Source organism: Peromyscus eremicus, chromosome 6, assembly GCF_949786415.1.
Source record: "Peromyscus eremicus chromosome 6, PerEre_H2_v1, whole genome shotgun sequence".
Classification (NCBI taxonomy): Eukaryota; Metazoa; Chordata; class Mammalia; order Rodentia; family Cricetidae; genus Peromyscus; species Peromyscus eremicus.
The window spans coordinates 115,369,893-115,390,858 of NC_081421.1; the positions used below are offsets into that span (position 1 = coordinate 115,369,893).

At 41.5% G+C, this 20,966-nt stretch overlaps 1 protein-coding gene across 2 annotated transcripts in view; it reads right to left on the reverse strand.

Moving 5' to 3' along the window:
- Nucleotides 1–20,966, reverse strand: part of Hs2st1 (heparan sulfate 2-O-sulfotransferase 1) — a 153,020-nt gene that overhangs the window by 12,607 nt on the left and 119,447 nt on the right. For both annotated transcript variants that reach the window (XM_059266373.1, XM_059266374.1), the window contains exons 2-4: nucleotides 20,543–20,781; nucleotides 8,094–8,179; nucleotides 161–299 (exon numbers count right to left, since the gene is read on the reverse strand). In XM_059266373.1, the coding sequence (XP_059122356.1) occupies nucleotides 161–299; nucleotides 8,094–8,179; nucleotides 20,543–20,781 (464 nt within the window). The remainder of the gene's footprint in view (nucleotides 1–160; nucleotides 300–8,093; nucleotides 8,180–20,542; nucleotides 20,782–20,966) is intronic.

Genomic DNA, 20,966 nt, shown 5'->3' on the forward strand with positions numbered 1-20,966 from the left:
AATACAACAATATGCACTTGCCACAGTTCACAGTCACAGAATATCTTACAAGACAGCAGCTGTGACCCACTTCCCCACAGCTTCTCTACAGTCCTGAGTTCCTTGCAAAATGTCAACACTGAACAAGGAGTACATTTATGATCAACAGCAAGCATGTTACCTTCTTGTCTCCTTGTTTCCGTCTCCTTAATCCTGGTCTGTAATCATCTCCAAACCTCAGAAAGTAATAGTAGGAGACTAGCCTCTCGATAGGGTCTCTGATGACATTAATATAAATCGGCTTCTTCTTCACACCGAATCTGAAACAGCAGAATTCCAGTGATGAGGTCAGCATTCTCATTAGTTCAGGCATGCCCTGAAATTATATACAGAGTCTGAAGCACTGGTGGGATATGGAAGCAATAAAATGAATTAATTAAAATGAAATTGAGTATGTGAAGACTGGGAAATATTCATATTTAGGATGAATAAAGCAAACAAGAAATAATTCAAGAAATGATGGAGAATACCTACCTATGCCCTCAAGGAGTAAGGAGGCAGTCTGTAGAGGCCCTGGAGGTGTGGATCTGACAGGCCCTGTCCACTCACTCTATACCTCAATGGCTCTGCTCACGGAGGAGTTTAAGCAGCCACACAGTCTATGTTTAGAAGACTGCACAGTGAGGTCCTGAGACCAGATCCTAGAGGCATGAACTGGCTTTCTTAACCCTTGGGGCTGATCAGCAGTATCTCATCTAGGCACACTGTGTGGCACCCAGACACTGACACATGTCCCAGCCCATCACTGGGCAGCCACGTTTGCTGGGCCTGATCTGTACAGGTCTAACAGGGTGATCCTTCTACCATGTAATCTGTGGAAATTGACGAGTGTCCTATCCTGAAGCTGCATGTACTATACCCAGATTACCAGGGTACCTGCACCAGCTTTCTTAAGAAAACTGCATTCTATCTGCTAGTACCACCTCACAACCTCTGCAGGACACACAGGGCAACATATGTTGATTAGCTCAAATAGTAATATCAACACTACACTTAGAATCTACCTAGAACCAAACGAACAGCCTATGAGACACACACCTTAGGACACACTGCCAGGAAACTGTCTTAACCTGCAAACGGTGGAGGGGACTGACCTCTCTAGTACCCGGCTCATCTCCTTTACCAGCAGCTGACAGTAAGACTCCAGCTGGTTTCCTTGTGTCCACTTGGTCTGCCTCAAACATCAGTTCTCAACTGGTTCTCCTCAAACACCATTTGTTAGCTCACCTGCTCTTTACAACCTGAACTAAACTTCACAGACAGCTGAAATCAAACCGAAACTTCTGGGATTTGAGGTACAGCTTGACTAGCATGTTCAGGGCCCCAAGATGCATCCCTCGCACCTCAAAAGTAACAATGGCGACAACCTCATCCTACCCCCTTGGTTATCTTACGTTGGTCCTTTTACATCTTAGGTGCCACCTTACTGTTTTCCTCAATTCTACTCAAGGTAGAAACTATCTTCTGGTAACAATCAGACCTGCCTTCCCACTACATCACATAAACTACACTAGTCATCCTTATCTACGATGCTATTCTTGTTGTCCCCCCCCACACAACACCCCCTCCATTTTTTTGTGTACCAAATATATGCCGGGCAGTAGTCTAGACTGCACACATACCACAGTGTGTGGGGAGAGGGCAGAAAAAAAAAGGAAAGAGGAGAGGAGACTTGTTTTTCCAGAGCTAAGATTCTACTGGGGACAGAGAACAGTAAGTATCACTGAGCTCAGATGGTAAAATACTGAGAACAGTACTTCAGGGAAAGGAAAAGAGGATGCCAGGCAGGTGACAGAGAACACAGGTCAACACCATTTTCTACCAACTCATCACTGATGTTATACACAAAAGGGACACATACAGTTATATTGGGAAAAGCATTCTGGGAAGACGGAACCTCAGAGGATGAAGGTCTTGAAGCTTCTAGGGTCAGATGTTTGGAACACAGGAAGAATGTGGCTCCAACATCAAAGAGAGTAAAAGAAGATAAGAGTATAGAGGTCGGGAGGCTTCGGGGAGCGCAGGCATGTGGCCTTGCAGAAGACTCAGTGCATTCATTTCTATGAGTCACGTGGGAGGGCCATTGGAGGATTTCAGTAGAGAAGTGCAATGATTCATCTTTTCAAAGACAAGTAGCTACTGTTTTGGAATGAGGAGGGGCTGTGACACACTCTTGTGTCCCCAGTAACCACAGCATACTGTACTATCTGCCTTCATCAGACACTTGGGCTACCCACGAGCTATTGGGCTGAGGTAAAGTCAACTCTGAGCCTGTCTTACTAACAGTCATCTCAGCTGCATGGAGTCTGAGGACACATAAACCAGCACGGTTTAAAGAGGGAAACAGTGATGCTGCAAACATACAGCAAGCACCAAGGAACGAGCAGAGGATCCGAAGAGGCTGTAGCTGCTTCTCTTCTGTCTGGGGCTTCATCACAAGGGCAGGAGGGCCAGCCAAGCACACAAGCGCTAGGTATTAATTAGCTAGGGTGGATGGACTGCGGAAGCTAACCACTGACACTGCTCTATGGGAGAGAGCACTCATCAGCGAGGCACTGGGAAAGCACACATAGCACTTCAGCTTAAAGAGACATATAACAGAAGCTGCAAGGAGGGGAAAACTCAAGGCACCGACACTCTGCAGACTGGGGGTTCCCCAGAAACGCCTATACTTTCCATCAGCTGCTGTCCCCACTGTGAGCCAGGCCCTTACTGCTCCCCAGGACCTCTCTCCAGAATGTTTCCACTTCTCCTGTCTCCACAGTCCTGGACACATGGACCCGGGGAGCAGCAAACAGTATCTGGCACAGTACAAACCTTTGCCGGCACCTAGCCTACAGCTGTCTGTAGACACTTTGGGTGGCATTTACTATGTACGAAGCACAGTTTTAATGAGATAATCTGTGGACTAATTCTGAAAATAGAAATGAACTGTTAGTTGTAACTGCAGAAGGGTTATACAGGCATAAAGGGCTGGAGGCAAGGGAGTAAACAGAAAGCGGGCATGGTAAGAATGGCACTCGGGCCCCACAGCACAGCTGGTTAAGAGACAGAGCTAACAAGGTTTGTTGGTTTAACTTCTGCCAACCTTGTAACTTATAATGGGAGAAAACCAAGTTCTGTAGTTGAAGAGTTCCTTTAATCCTGGCCATTCATATGGGAAGACCTGGGTGGAAGACAGACAATCTATTTCTGTTCAAGGAAACTAAACTACTGGCTGGTGAGAACTATCTTCCTGGGAAAAGAGGAGCAGAGGAATATTTTATAGTACATTTATGTCTCCATCTATCTACCCACCAGCAGGCTAGTTAACAGATACTTTAGAAGTCTATGCCTCGTCAGCATATGCAGTGCACAAAGGAAACAAACACTAGAATTCTTGCCTTTTTTTTCTTTTCTTTTTTTTTTTTTTTTTTTTCAAGACAGGTTTCTCTGTGTAGTTTTGGTGCCTGTCCTGGACCTCAGTCTGTAGACCAGGCTGGCCTTGAACTCACTGAGATCTGCCTGGCTCTGCCTCCCAAGGGCTGGGATTAAAGGCGTGCACCACCACCGCCCAGCCTAGAATTATTTCTTTACAACTACATTCACATCGCCTGGGTAGAATAACCCAGAACTGCTTGAAAGCAAGGGCATATGCGAGGCATTTGTAAGGAGCTTGATCTACCGGTGGTCAAAGTCTAAAAGAGGGACAATGAAACTATGCAGAGAGCAGACAGCCTTTGGGAAAAGCTACACTTTGAGACTTCTGCAACATATTATATTTCCCATTTCTATTTAAGCACCAATTAAAAAACATTATTGTTGTTGTTGTGTGTGCCTGTGCACTATAATATGGGTCTGTGTCCGTCTGTCCATGTGTATGTGTGTTTGTGTGTTTGTTTATATGTGACCCTGTGCCCGTGTCAGAGATAGTTTGCAGGAGAAGCTTCTCTCCTTTATCACGTGGGTGGTTCCCAGGGGTCAAGCTCAGGTCATCAGGCTTGGTGACATATGCCTTTACCCGCTGAGCAATCTTACCAGCCTGTTGTGGAATATTTGTTTAACTATGCAAAGATGTGTGGCATTTGTTTAATTATGTGGAGATGTGTTGCTGTTTTACCTTGCCTCGCTAAGACAACTGACTGGTCTAAAAAAAACATGAGCAACCAATAGTGAGGGAGGAGGTACAGGTGGAATTTTTGGGCAGGGAGAGTACATAGAAGGAAGAATTTAGGCTCAAGGAGAAAGGGAAGAAGATGACAGGGTCCAGACAGACAGACAGACACCGAGGAAACAGAAAACTAGGATATACAGAATGAAATAAAGGTAAAAAGCCCCAAGGCAAAATATAGATGAATAGAAACAAGTTAAATTAAGTTAAAAGGGCTAGTGGGACAAGCCTAAGCTAAGGCTGAGCACTCATAATTAATAATAAGTCTCCATGTCTTTATTTGGGAGCTGGTTGGTGGCCCAAAGAAAATGCCAATTACACCAGCCATTAAGTCTGCTTATGTCTGGCTAGGGACAGTCACATCTCATACTGTACATATTTATGGGGGACTCTTGGCCATAAATGGTTCATACTAGTGGCAGACTCTCTCTGCTTAGTTTCAAAAAAGTGAATGACCTGGTGGCATCTGTGGGTCTCACTGATGACACTGTGGTATCAAGGACATTAGACTGTTGACTCCTATTCAATAAATACTACTGACAAATGAACAACAAATTTAAATAGGATGGTTATAATATTTTCAACTGTCAAGAAGCATAAACTCTTCACTCTAGAAAGAAAGGGGCTTACAGTGAACTCATTAGTCAAGAACTGCAACTAATTCAATTTATATTCACCCTGGCATCTTGAAAATGTCCAACCTATATAATTTTAAAATAGGAAACATTAAAGTCAATGGCATTAATCTGGCATATCTAAACTATCTGAAAACTGTTCCTCCTTAAGAAAACAAACAGCAACTGAACACTTACAGGGAAAGTAGAATTAGATAAAATGATTAAAAAAATCAAAAGGAGTTAAAACAAAGGGTGCAAAATAGAACAAGAAATCAAAACCACTAGATAAAAAGACATTTCTTTCCTTCTATCCTAAAACTGCAGAAAAACTACAAAGCCAGGACTCAACTTGAGATGTTTTAAAACAAAACGTGCACTCCTTACAAGTCAGTCTGAACTAGAAAGGTTCTTTCACTTATTTCCCCACATTTTCCCTGAGTTTTCAGAAAACTCAATTATGTTTCAATCTTTTATTATCTGCTAAATAAACTGAAAAATTAAACACATTTCCCCCATGAATTTACCATTATTCCTCTAATGGCAAGTAAGTTAAGGAACTCCACCAAGCAAAGGACCATTCCAGCCTGTTTTTGCTTGTCTGTCCTATTTTGAGACCTTATTATTTTATGTGTACAGTGTTTTGCCTACATGAATGTCTGTATACCATGTCTGTGCATCAGATCCCTTGGAACTGGAGTTACAGATGGTTGTGAGCCACCATGTGGATGCTGGGCACCAAACCCAGGTCCTCTGGAAGATCAGTCCGTGCTCTTAACCACTTAAACCAGTTGTTTTCAACCTGTAGGTCTCGACATCTTTGTGGGGGTTGAATGAGCCTATCACAGGGGTTGCCTAAGACCATAGGACAACACAGATGTTTACATTACGATTCATAACAGTAGCAAGATTTCAGTTATGAAGTAGCAATGAAAATAATGTTATGGTTGGGGGTCAGCACAACATGAGGAACTGTATTGAAGGATCACAGCATTAGGAAGGTTGAGAACCACTGACTTTAACCATCTCTCCACCTCCATGTTGCCTTTTTTCTTTTTTCTTTTTTTTTGGTGGTAGTTAACAGGGAATGAACCTAGGGCTCCCACCATAACTAGATGACATTTTACTATAGAACCACATCAAGAAATTTGCGTTTTAACATTAAAAATTATTTGTTTGTTCTGTAAAACGTGCTGTGTGTGACCACAGGGTGCATGTGTCACAATGTATGGTGGAGGTCAGAGGACAGCCTTGGCTGTCAATTCTCCCTTTCCATTTCCTTGGAGACAGGGTTTCACTGCTGCTGCCAGCAGGCTGGCTGGCCAATGAGCTTCCAGGGACTCTGCTGTCTGTGCCCACCCCCCTCCCCACACCCCATATGAACACTGGGATTACAGATGCCCGTGCTACAAGCTTGGTTTCCACATAGTTCTAGGGATTCAAACTTGGGTCCTCACAATTGTGATGCAAGCAATTTTACCTATGGGGACAGCTTCCTAGACCTTCATTTTAAAATGTTGTCTGGGCTGGCCTCAAATATGTAATCCTCCTGTACGAGCCTCCTGAGTAACTGAAACTACAGGTATACGCCACCATTCTCAGCTCAACGATTTGAAGAATAAATCTGAAATTGGTAAATGATGTATCTTTCTTCCTTCCTTAGTCATGGAGTCTATGACTATCCAGCTAAGGAATAATCACATCTACAATATTCCTTGACTATACACATTAAAATACATCATACAGTTTCCTCTAATTGATTCTGTTTAGCCATTTGTTTAAAATAATGTTAGTTTATTAAAAATTTCACACTATACTACTTATTTCCAACAACATGAGCCAATATGAAAATATTCAAACCTAGTGTTGCTGTCAATATTTAATAAGACTATTCTTTAAAAAGCCTTATATGTTAAGTCCAAGTGCCCCAGCAAATACCAGAGCTTTGTTCTATATACAAGACTGTGCCCAAAGCAAAACCACTCAATATATAATTTTAATAATGAAAACCTACAGTATTAGAAACCAGGCCATGTAGAGAAAAAAACAAATCACCTAGGTGAAAGGGTAACAAACACTCACTAAAGGATAACGCAGCCCTCAGGAAAACTATGCATATGAATAAAGTTTATGAAACTGGTTCAGGGCCTCTGCAGAGAGAACCTTCAGTTTATTTTAAAGCTGCCTATAAAATGCTTTCAATATTGCAATATGAATTATTTATAGAAAAGTGTACATTTAACTTAAAAGTTACAATTTTATTGAAGGATCTTGGGAATTATGAGGGGAATCAGGAATGTATATAATATTTGGGTGATTCTTTAATTATATGATTTCCAGAGGAGTTAAGATTTCTTATTATCTGACCAAGTGACACACCTAACTGCTCCTTTTCATTTTCAAACTTAAAAAGTTAAATGGAGAGTGAGATGCTCCAGTCTTTCATTTTAAAATTACACAGAATGTCTTTTAAAGTTAACGGTTTATAATGATATACATATTCTTGTAAGACACAACTGCTAATTCAAAAACTGAATGGATCATGCCTAAAGTTGGCAATACATTTCCTGATGTGTCTGAAGTTAACACAGAGAGTTACTAGCAGAGCATCTGGATTTGAGGTTTTACTGTAATGGCGCCACGCGTTCCATTGAGAACATTCAAATAGATGCTATATTTAGACTATTCCCTTTAACCAATTTTCTGATTAGTCCTTAATGATGCAAGGGCTCTGGAGGAGGCCACAGAATGCTTGAACATTGTTTGTAGTCTATAGTCTTTTGAACTTTTCTTTAAGAAAAGTAAGACACAATTACCCTGACTTACACAATCACATTCAAATGTAAAAGTCTTAGTTTTTAAAAAGTCTCCCCCAATACCTCAATTTCAAAGGAGCAACACGGCAGTGCAAGGGAAAGCACACTGAGGTCCAAAGCTGAGTGAGAGTTTCCTTCCCCAGCCAGTGACCTGGTGAGCCATGCTGACTGACCAGGTCAAAACCCGAGCTCTCCAGGAGCCGGCAGTCAGCTTCCAGTTGTATATGAGAAAATGTTCCCTATTCCCCAACTTAACAGAACACGAATTCCTGTAATTAGCACAGGAAGTGTCAATTGATGAACACTAGAGGGCAGTAAAACACTGGGAGGAATATTTAAATTACAGGTCTAAAAGAGGCATGTTAGTATATTCTTTTTTTAAAACCAAAATCCTAACACTTTAATGATGTTATTTTCTTTTATGCTGATGACATACAAAGCATTCTTTAGTACATCAGTTTGGATGCTACTTACTTTGCAAAATCCAAATAGGAAATGTGTCCATGATAAAACCCTGGTTTCATCTCGTTCCAGGTGGTTATATTCTTTACAAAGCGTACCTAAAAAAGGAGGACATATTCATTACCTCACTGCAATTTAAAGAAAATGATATCCCACAACAGCAAAACACCTCCTGCTCAGGAGCAGGACCAGTCCCAGCATTTCAACAGTTACAGACCTGGAAGACACATTTGAAGTAAGGGCAGTTAGTATAATCTGTATGTACTATTTACCACACCCATGTACAGTGGAGTACATTTACACAGGGTGGTAGGAGGGTGTGGGAGTATTTCCCCCCCCCAGAGGGTAAATCATAATTGCCAATTTGACTAAAGTGAAATCAACTAAGAGATGAGCCGCTGGCACAGCTGTAAGGGATTTTCTTGATCAGCTGATCTGCAGTGGGAAGGTCCACACTAGATGTGGCAGCCAGATGGGAAGAGGATGGGGAGAAGGCTGTATGTGCCTGCCTTTGCACCTCCCCGTGAGTTCTTTACCCCGTAGCTGCCTGTACGGCTGACACTGCTCTAACTGCCTGCACCACTGCCGCTACTGTAGCCGCTGCATTCTTTGGCAGATGTCAGAATCCAGGTTCTTCAGGCTTCGAACGTGGACTGAAGATGAGTTGCTCTAGACCCTCAAGGCCAAGCTGGCACTCCTCAAGGACTGAACAGTTACAGGATCAGCTGCTCCAGTGTTTAAGTACTCACTGTTGAACTACTCCGAAAGCATCATGAATAAGACATTCTAATACTTGCTCTCTTTTATAAGGTTTATTTATATGGTTGCATGTGTATGTATCTATGTGTTTCTGTGTACATGTGTGTAGAAGCCAGAAAAGGGTGTTGGGTCTCATGGAGCTAGAGATATAGGTAATATGAGCTGTTCCATGTGGGCGCTGGGAACCAAACTCAGGTTTTCTGAAGAGGAGCAAGCCCTCTTAACCAATGATCCACTCCAACACGATCCACTTTTACTATACTTACATACACACAGTGTGTGTGTGTGTGTGTGTGTGTGTGTGTGTGTGTGTGTGTGTGTGTGTATTCATGCTACTGAGTCTGTTCCTCTAGAGAACCCTGGCTGTCTTAATTAGGGTTTCTACTGCTGTAATATAAAATGCCACAACCATAAGCAACTTACGGAGGAAAGGGTTGATGTCACTGACATTTCCACATTACAGTCCATCATCAAAGGATGTCAGTGCAGGAACTCAACAAAGCAGGAACTGATGCAGAGGCCATGAAGAGCAATGCTTGTTCCTCCTAACTTGCTCAGTTTGCTTTCTTAGACACCCTAGGACTACCTGCCTAGGTGTGGTGCTGCCCACAATAGGGTAGGCCTGCACACATCAATCATGAATCAAGTAAATACCCCCACACACTTGCCTGTAGACCAATCCTATGAAGGTATTCTCTTGATTAACATTTCTTCTCAGATGAGCCTACCCTATGTCAAGTGGACATAAAACTATCAACAATATGAAGTGACGCTAGCAAGCAACATTCCAATGTAAAGAATTCATTGAGTGTGTGTGTGTGTGTGTGTGTGTGTGTGTGTGTGTAAATTAAAAACAGATCTCATGAAACCTTGGTGAGCCTGAAGTTCATCACATATTCAAGGATGACTTTGTAACAGCTCTGGCTGTCCTGGAACTCATTCTGTAGACCAGGCTGGCCTTGAACTCACACAGAGATCCGCCTGCCTCTGTCTCCCAAGTGCTGGAATTAAAAGCGTGCACCACCATGCCTGGTGACTTTGAATTCTTGATCTTCCTATCACCACTCCCCAAGGGGTTACAGTTATGTTCCACCATACCCTGTTCATTCCATATGTTAAATATTTCCTTCTCTAATACATTATTCAAGAAGTAAACATAAAAAGGTATTTCTATTTATGCTTCAACAAATTAAAATAAAACTACCAAAATGATTAAAGATATGATTATAAGCAGATTTTAAAGAGTGGATATATAAGTTTGTTCAAATTAAAACATTTAACATATCCAAATATATAAAATTTCCTTTTACTTTTAAGAATTATGTTTGTATGTGTATGGATCACTGTGTGGGTTTGTGCAATGTGAGCAAGACAGCAGGTGTCCACAGAATCCATGAGAGGGCTGGATCTCTGGGAGCTGGTGTTACAGACTGCTGTGAGCTGCCCGATGTGGTACTGGGAACTGAACTCAGGGCCAATGCAAGAGGAATATACACTCTTAACTGCTAAGGCAATTCTCTAGCCCTTAAATACTTCTTAATTTACTGGAATTGGAAGTACACAAAAAGTTAACATGAAAAATTAAGTGGACATTAATAGTTTTTAAAGAATTGAGAGAAAATTTTGAAAAAGGAAAGAAAATAACTGGTTAACTTAAAGAGTTTGAATGCCTGCAGCTACACAATTTCTCAAAGGAAGTTAGTCCGCACAATACACAGCAAGTGGTCAGGACTCTGTTCTGGAGACTAGACACACATGGCGAGGCCCACTACTCTACACTGTGGGGAAGGCAGACAGTTCACGGGTCCCAGAAGAACAGAGCCTGCTATGGAGATCGCTCTGTATGCTGTGAATGTGTTGCTCTGATTGGTTGATAAATAAAATGCTGATTGGCCAGTAGCCTGGCAGGAAGTATAGGCAGAATAAGCAGAAAAGGAGAATTCTGGGAAGAAGAAAGCTGGTGAGGAGACACCAGCCTGCCATCCAGGGAGCAGCATGTAATGGCACACAGGTAAAGCCACAGAACATGTGGAGACATATAGATTAATAGAAACGGGCTGAGTTTAAGTGCAAGAGCTAGCCAGCAGTAAGCCTGAGCTAATGGCCATGCAGTTATAATTAATATAAGCCTCTCTGTGTTTACTCGGGGGGTGCAAGTGGGAGAGATTTGTCCAGACTGCCAGCAGGCTGGGACACAGAAAAACTTTCGTCTACAAGAGCCTGCACTTCCGACAATGTATCAGTCTTTCATCTACATTTTAGACCTGAGTTACACTGATCTATTCTACATGACCTTGGCTTCTGTCACTATAGCAGTGACTGAGGATGACTGCTTTCTACAGCGGGTCTGCTGGTAAGTTAGGGACAGAACAGGTGCAGTCACAGTTAGAAAATGTCCATCAGATAAAACAAGGTTCTGGGACAGTTTAGTTTTAAGGGGACACATTATTAACTGATACACTGATTTAAATGATAGTAACATTAAGAGCCACATACATACATGTATGTGTGTGAGGTTCTTGTGCTCTCTCCTATTCATTCTTATTGGTTTTTTTTGTTGTTGTTGTTGTTTTGAGACAGGGTTTCTCTGTGTTGTTTTGGTGCCTTTCCTGGAACTTGCTCTGTAGAGCAGGCTGGCCTCGAACTCACAGAGATCTGCCTACCTCTGCCTCCTGAGTGCTGGGATTAAAGGCATGCACCACCACTGCCCGGCTCCTATTCATTCTTTAAGTTAAGCACCAAGCAGAATAAAAATATAAAGTAGCAAATGAAAAATAAAGTATTAGATAATCCAAAATCTAAATCTGTAAAAACTGCATGACATGTGTTTGTAATAGTTAATTAAGCTGGATCCTATGAAAATCAATTACAGTATTTCTACCAAAAATAAAGAGGGGTTGGACAGATAGCTCAGTGGTTAAGAGCACTAGCTGCTCTTCCAGAGGAAGAGGAACCTGGTTGAATTCTCAGCATCCACATGGCAGCTCACAACCGTCTGTACTTCCAGTTCCCGGGGATCTGATGTCCTCTTCTGGCCTCTGCAATCACCAGCCAGGCACATGATGCACAGACATACATCAGGCAAAACACCCATATATTCATTCAAAAAAAAAAAAAAAGAGGAGGTGAAGAGGTGATTTTCACAGTATAAGACATGCTTAGAAACTCAGGTGTTTGCCAAAAACTGAGATTTAATGTGGACAAGGTGGTTTAGGAGTGGAATGAAAAAAAAATGCTAGATTAGATTCTAAGGAAATGCTGTTGCAGAAAGTAAATGTCAGGGGACCAGAACATACAAATATGAAGTAGAATGTGGTAAGAGACTCACAGAAATAGAAGTCAGACGTGTACTCCAAGCATCTTCTCCTTCCCCCCAGACATTCCTAAGGATGGTCAATATTAACCTGAGGCATCTTGAGGATGAATGCCAGCCACATCCAAACATTCTTTAACATGGGGAATCTCAGGAGGTTGTTGAGCTGGACCCTGATATAGTAGGTCTAAAGGAGTACCTGGAGCTCTGCATTTCATTCATTCATTCATTCATTCATTCATTCATTGAAACAAGGATTTTCTCTATAACAGTCCTAGCTGTCCTGGAACTCCCTCTGTAGACCAGGCTGGCCTCGAACTCAGAGATCTGTCTGCCTCTGCCTCCCAAGTGCTGGGATTAAAGGTGTGCGCCACCACCGCCCAGCAAATTCTGCATTTCTAATAAACCCACGGGAAGTGTGTTGTTCATCCCTGGACCACAGTAAAGAACATCGTTTCAGAAGGTGTGGGCTTAGGAGCCAGCTCTTACCTTTATTAACGTGAGGCTTGTTTTGTGGCACAAGCAAAGAAGGCCCGAGGGCTACAGAAACTCTAGGGCAAGGTTATCCTCCTACTGTTACAGAAGAAACATGGAGATCCAGCAGGGTTTTCGGTAATCATATGAGCTACTCCAGTACATAAAACCAAGAAGAGGGCAGAAGCACTGAACTCCACCTACTTTCACTCTCTTTCCTGAACTCCTACCTCTCCAGGGAGGCCTGAAGCACACTAGAAGTGAGTATTTCAAAGAAACAGTTCACAGATTAAAGTCCTTCCAGTTGGGTTGAGGAAGTTTGTTAAAGGCAGGGGACAGAAGCAAAGGCATGAATATTATGCTATAACCAATCTTGAACTTACTGTAGAATAAGAACTTTAGAGGTGGAAAAGACCAAGGAAATCCTGTAGTCTTTACTTCTAGAAGGACACTGAAAACCGAATTATCTTAGATTGATTTGAACTGTGGGGGGCTGGCTCAAGAGGTTTCAGAGGAGAAGAATTTTAGTATGTGGCCTAGAGATCACTGTTGTGATGTTTTGATGGCTGCCTTTTGCCTTTCCAAAGAGTTTGCCTGAGGCTAAAGTGAAGAGATTTGGATTAATTCTGTTGGCAGAGGAAATCTCAAATCAACCTGTTGTGTGGCTATTAGTGGTAACTCTAATGAAGATTTATAATGAAAAGGAGAAAGCTGAGAAAGGTAAAATACGAAATGTAAAATCTGAGGAAAAAAGAAGCACCAGGAAGTGGAATGCAGCTAAATTCTCTGCTCAAGGAGATAAACAGATTAAGAAATGTAATAAAGGGAGTGCTGAGCTCAGGGCAACATCTCACCCAGCTAAGTTTCCAACTTGTGAGAAGGAATTAAAGAAAAGCTTAGAGCTGGGTGTGGTGATATATACCTTTATTCCCAGAACAAATAAAAGCCTTCTGCACTCAGAAGGCAGAGGCTGGCAGATCTCTGAGTTTGAGGCCACCTTCGTCTACAGAGCAAGTTCCAAAGCAGCCAAGCTTAGGCAGTGAAGGTAACCAGTGAAAATAGAAAGCTGTAATTGAAAGATCTCTGAGTTCAAGGCCAGCCTGTTCTACAGATCAAGTTCCAGGACAGCCAAGCTTAGGCAGTGAAGGAAACCATCGAAAACAGAAATTTGGTGAAGATGTACTTGAATGAGGGGGCCATGTTCCAGCCCCAGCAAGCAGCAGAACATGGCAGCTTTGACCACGTGACTCTGAAGTTAAGGATAGAAGAAAGGAGCTATGGAATTTCCTCTGTGACTAAGGAAAACCTTTGAGGCCAGGCACATGTCAGGAATGTCCCTGAACAGAGGTCCAGAGAAGTCGTTTCATGAAGCTGTGAAGGTGAAACCTGGATTGCCTTGGAGAACCCAGGATGTTGAAAATGCCAGAGCTGTGGGATATCTGACGAGGAAAGCTGCTAACAGGGAGTGGAACCAGCCCAAGGGAAAGAAGTGTGTTGAGGTCAACATAGCTGAAAGGAGTTGAAGACCTGAAAAGTGTTTCAACATCAGACACAGAGATGCAGAATTTGCAGTTTGCCCAGCTGGTCTTTGGTCTTGCTTTGGTCCAGTATTTCCTCACTATGCTCCCTTCCCTATGGTTTGGAATGGCAATGTATATCCTGTGCCATTATGTATTAGAAATATGTGATCTGCTTTTTGATTTTGATTTTACAGGAGCTTACAGACTGTTAAGTAAGTTTGAGACTTATAGACTATGGGGACTTTTGAAGTTGGACTGAATGCAGTTTTTCATTATGATATGACTACAAGCCTGTGAAGGCCAGGGAGTAGAATGTGATGGTTTGAAAGAAAATGGCCCCCAAAGAGGGTGGCACTAATGGGAGGTGTGGCCTTGTTGGAGTAGGTGTGGCCTTGCTGGAGGAAGTGTGTCACTGTGGAGGCAGGCTTTGAGGTCTCATATATGCTCAAACCACACACAGTGAGACAGTTCACTTCCTGTTGCTTTTGGATCAAGATGTACAATTTTCCAACACCATGTCTGCCCGCTCATCACCATAACTCCCAACCGCCATGCTCCCTACCATGATGATAATGGACTAAACCTCTGAAACTGTAAGCCAGCCCCCCATTACATGTTTTCCTTTATAAGAGTTGCCGTGGTCATGGAGTCTCTTCACAGCAATAGAAACCCTAATAGGACAAGGACTAAGTGGTGCTTTGTCCTCTGGAAAGCAGCTGAGCATGTGGGAGTGCCATTTGCACACTTACTTCCATACACCCTTCTTCAAAGCTGTTCTTCATGGAGAGAATGAAAGTAATCTGTAGAAAAATGGCGTTCCAAAAGGCTTCCTTTCTAAAGAATCAGCTGAGCCACTCTTCCTTTCAGTCATGTTTAGTACTTACCCTCTAGTGTTCCCACGTTCCCGTTTCCACCTTGACTTTCCCTCCACCAGCCTGGTCCCAGTTCCCCACCTTTCCTTTTCCACCCTCTCACTCCTGCACCCCAGACTTGTTCTTCCTGTTGGTTTTCCTCTATTGTCTACACCAGGGCATTTGCCCACAGGACCTAGGTGAGCCAACCAGTGCATTTTACAGATTCCTCCTTTTATGCCAGGTAAAGGGCAATAAAACACAACAGCATCACATGATATTTAGGAGACTGAAAACACCGGACACTGGCAGAGGGAGAAGAGAGAACTCAAATAGATTTTCACACTCTGACTGAAGCATGCTACCAAGAAGGATGGTTCATAAGGAGTAGTTAGATACAGTACATGAAAATAATGTTTTTATGGCTAGCCTGGAGCAGATTCTAAGCTACGACTTCTGTCGGGTTTTATAACTCAAGCAGAGCCACGCTAGCAAGTAATCACAATACACCTTTAGGGAAAGCACAAGCAGTGTAGGTGGTGGTACATGATTTATTTGCTTGTTGAAATCAGGATCTGAACCAATTCAAAAGGAAAAAGCTAAGAAGGCACCTTTGTACGAACAGTATCTAAGCCGACATTCTCGACAGGTTCAACTCCACATCCTGATCATCTGTGATCACAGAAGAACTCCTTCCCACTATCTGAAGGAGTAGGAGTATCCCTGAATTCCCTGGCCTAATTCCAACTTTGTAATTACTATCTATTGAGATGAAGACTACTATTAACTTGAGTAATTACTATTCACCAACTCCTACTCATAAATTTACTTTAAGTAAACATCTCTTGTCTAGTCATAGGCATTTTTTTTTTAGTCTAAACCAGAGGGAAGGTTTTCTATACTCAGGGGGGAACGAGTTAGTGGGTAGATAAAAAGGTAAGTTCAGCTGCAACAGAGGGCACTGAGTCTGAGGTTCAGACCCGAGCTGCTCAAGAGTCCTAAATCACCCAGAGGTAAGGATCAAACTTCCATCAATCAGAGGGTTGACTCTGCTTAGAGCTGTAACCATGGTGCCGTAATCAGCTAAGGACTACCACCAAAATCTAGGTTGGCTCATTTGCTTAAACATTCTTCATTTAACAAAAAATGCACCAAGTATCTTCCATGTCTTGGTCACCCATTTGAGGCAAAAGGCATGGGGTATACAGCAGACAAGCAAGATGTCTGCCCTCAAGGGGCTTACACTACAACAGAGGAAAACCAAAAGAAATAAAACCAGACTGTAACCTAATTTTATAAATTGATTAGGATTAGGAGTGATGTGGTTCCAACACTTTGGAAGAGCATTTAATATAACATAGGATGGCTAGTCAAGGTCCAAGGGCCTGTCATTTAATCCGAAACACTGAAAGGATAACAGGAAGACAACCGAGGGTGAAATTCACTCTAGAGAAGGTAAGAACAGAGGTCCTAAAGTGAGAAAGGCCTGATACACTCAATGATCCTAAAGGCTAGTGTGGCTACTGGATAAGAAATTTGGTTGCTCTATGCAAAGTAGGAAGATGAATTTAAAGATAAATAAAACTTTCTGGAAAGATCTCAATGTGTCTTTGTATACTGCTGAACTGTGTTCTAAATCACTGATCCTCAAATTGCAGCATCAAGTGGAAGCTTTTTAAAAATTCAGAACATCAAGCTCCATTTGGTCCTTCAGAGTGAGAACCTGCATTTTAACCAATGATTAGCTAGCATGTTGCTCTGAGAAGTATCTGCAGCACATAGCAAACTGTATGCTCTAATGAAAATGAGCACAAGGCAGCTTGAGAGTAAGTTAATGAAACGCACATGCACATACAATAGAAATATTTTACTATGCTGTCCTGTAGGGCTAGATGCTTCCAATGTTTACAGCAAGAGGGGTCCTATATAATCAACTTCAGCATATGAGAACAGAATGGATTTAACAAAGACCACACAGGATGCTGCCAATCACACTTACTGTTCTTAACCAGAAGAGCTGTTTCTCTAAGCAACTCTTTTTTTAAAAAAATGTATTTTATTTTTTATGTGTATGAGTGTTTTGTCTGCATGTGTGTGTCTGTGTACCACATGCATGCCTGGCCCCCACAGAGGTAAGAAGAGGGCACTGATCCCTTGGAACTGGAGTTACTGATGACTGTGAGGTACCATGTGAGTGCTGGGAATCAAACTTAGGCCCTCTGGAAGAGCAATCAACACTCTTAACCACTGGGCTAACTTTCCAGCTCTTGCCAATTCTTTTTTTTAAAATCTGAATTAAAGGCCATCTCAAAAACCAAACTCCAACAAAGGTTGTTTCAGTTTAATCACTTAGTTTCTTATGCTTTATATTCTATTAATCTCCTCTTTAAAAATCTTTCTTCTTCCACCATCCCAACTGCTTTATTTCAGACAGGAGACTAAGGTACAACATCCCTGCATATCTGAAGCTGTCCAAAGCAAACAAACTTTACACTATGGACAAGTTGAAACGGTCCAGTGCCAACATCTACAAACTGCTAACCTAGATCCTTAACTGTTAATATATTGCACTTCCAGTATGCTGTCTCTATGTGCTCAGACATACTCATTGTTCTCAACTACCTGACAACAGCACACATCCACACTTCCTTCTTAAACATTGTGTATTATTTATGAACAAGGACCTTAATGTTTTAAATCAAAAGTCCAATTACAGATCACACATGTTTGCTTTCCACATTGAGCCTCCACCCCAGCACCTAGTCCTCTGTTGGTTGTCACAACACTGAAACTCTGGAAAAGACAAGGAGAGTTGTTTCACAGGATGTTCTGACATGAATGTCTGCTTTCTTTAGTTATGTCCACATACAGCATTTTGGTAAGATCATCATACATTGATGTTTTAATTATCCTCAATTTCTGATTTTGTCTTAGGTTGTCAAGTAAATTGTAAAAAGCTCTTTGAAAGACATCCCTTGGCTTCTTATTTCATTGGTATTTCTCCCAAAGAATATGGCACAATCTTTGCATATATCGCGTGTTCAGTAAGGTAAATGAGACATTTGAGAGCCAAGCTGGTGACTTTCCAGGATGGCTAAAGCTGCCACTGTTGTCATCTCCCTGACCAGCTCTGTATCGACTAAACGTGTCTAGTGCTGTGCTGCTAGACTGTGAGAACAGTAATTAAGCATGTGAGTATTTACATGGTGCCTAGTAGAGCGCATACAAGATATGTAGAGCTGGGCTGGCTGGGATGAGCTGGAATGGACTGGAGTGAAGAGCTCCATTTGGATACATAAGGATCCAAATGGACCAGGGTCTCCTACTACAGCCCCAGCTTTATGAGTCAATTAGGCTTTAAATGGAGGGTCTGTACAACAGTACATTCACTAAAGTCAGACATCAATTTAATGCTACTTGCTTAGGAAGAGTAAAACCATCCTTAACTCCTACTTAACTAGCTGAATACTGTACACTAGCACAACAAAAATATGACATTAAACCAGAAGTATAGTAGAGAAGATGGGATATTTGAAAAAACGACTTCAAAATTATATAGTTTCAAGTTTACATTCAGATGAAGCTTCTTGGGTTGCAAATGAAGGCGCTCTAAACATGTCATGATAAGGAAAGGGAGCTGCAATGTGGCTTGATTTTAGAAAATGGCTTCTGCACAGGAGATGAGTAAACTTTACACATACTCTATCGGGGGACACTTCTGTATAAGCCACTCCTCATTAGGACCAGGTTTTGAATTACTGGCTGACACTTGGAATATGTCATTTAATGCTTAAGACTACTTCCCTAAAGTGTTCCACAATAAAAAAAGGAAAAAGCTCTCGGTGCTATTCATTACATAAGCTGACTGCTTTAGGCCAGCAGTTCTGATTCTCTGTATCCTCCTTCTATATAAACACCAAGCTGCTGCAAGGGATGCAGAAGCTGTATCCTATCCAAACGCAACTGGAAACGAAGCTACATGGTGCTGATAAATGTCATGTGTGGGGAGCGTCTCCACACTTACATTTCATGAGGAAAAAAAGCATGGGTGTCACTGCCAGATGCCTTGTAGCTGCCAAAAAACTTTGGAAGGTTGGACACAAAATAAGTAAAAGTCCAACAAACAAGCTAACATTTAAAAAAAAAAATACTGCTGAGGAAATCTGACGTTATTCTGACACGCTTCTTTTAAATCAAGGTATGCTGTGCAATGCAGCAACGCAAACCCACTATACAGAATATATACAAAATAACATTTAGTATGCTGTCCCTTGAGATATACAGTATTGTGCTGTGAACTTTTTAATAACCAACAGTGTAAAAAAGCTTGTGTTTCACTTACAGAAAATTACTTGGTTTAGCTAACAGACGTATATTTTTTGATTCTATGAAAAATAAATTATCCTACAGTCAAAAAGCAGATGGGTAGATGATATGCCATCTACCACTAGCCTTCAAAAATAGTTCTCTGGCCAAAACCCTTATCAGTTTTATTCCCTGCTTAGTATAAGGGTTACAGATAGGCTTACCAGTGGGAAAATGCTCAATTCCATAACAAAACGAGTTCCTCTGCTTTCAAACAGCTGAAGCCCTAGCTGCAGTATGACTATAATGGATACCTTCTAATAAAGCTACTCCAGTGGCATTTGGGGTTACCAAAAATTTCAGTTTCTTTTTATGATGGTCAAATACCCACTGCCTTCAGTATTTACAATGAGAACTTTATAATTATAGTCATCACTGCAGGTGTGTGGAAAACTGTAAGCTACTTTTGGAAGAGATGAATAAACTAGATTTCATTTAACAATCTCCTCTATTTTAAAATACCATTTTATGAAGTTACCTATCCACTTGATCATATAAAATTCCTGACAATCAAAAGATAAGACTTTGATAAAGACATCAGCCACTATATGTTCTCCAGGAGGTTAATTTATGGCTAATATTGTACATGAGTTACTGAAGATGAAATTCAGGAGGCTGACAAAGAACTTCATACAGGTATCGAGCTAACACTTCCTCATCGTAAGTTGAGACAATAAAATAACTTTTGCTGCAGGCATCTAGTCAAGTTAAAAAAAAAAATGACTCCATGCTGGGCATGGTGGTGCATACCTGTAATTCCAGCACTTGGGAGGCAGAGGCGTGTGGATCTCTGTGAGTTCAAGGCCAGCCTAGTCTACATAGTGAGCTCCTGCACAGCCAGGAGTTTATAGAAAAACCTTGTCTCAAAAAAAATAAACAACGACCAAGATATTCCATATGGAAGAATATCAAAACTGTGTCCATAACTTTTACCTATTTATCAGTTTGCTTAGTACACAAATTTCTGACTATAGATTATATGCAAGAAAATGTATCAAGTATTAAGAAGATTATAAATGTGGAAAACAGTTAGTCCCCCCCCCCCCCCACACACACACATAAAAGCTGCTTACAATTCACTGACCACAGTGCACACATCCTTTCAAACTCTTTATCCCTTGCAATAGCAAATTTGAGGAGATGCCAGAAAGCATCTCGTATTCCCTACACGGAAATTACCTGATCCTGCAGTGACATTACTGGATTATTTTTGGTAGTGTTGATGTGAAGAACATGGTACCTATTCTTTGCACACAAGTCGTAGGCGATATTGGTAAACGAGGTGCTTGCAGTTTTGGGAACTCTGTTATAAATGATGACTATATCCTCTTCTTCATCTAAAGCTGCATCTTGCCGAGGGCCATCCATTGTATGTCGCTGTTCAATTTCCCGGACTTCATGTCTTGCAATTGCCCTTTCTGTAAAGAAAAGGAAAGTTGGACTAAGTTCTTTACCTTTTTTTTAAAAAAACAACAACAACAACAAAAAAAAAAACAAACTTTACTATAAAAAAACCCTTACAAATAAAAAAGTCATATACCAAAATTAACCACCACACTAAAGTCTATATATCCCAATGAATGTCTATACACTTTTCACAGCC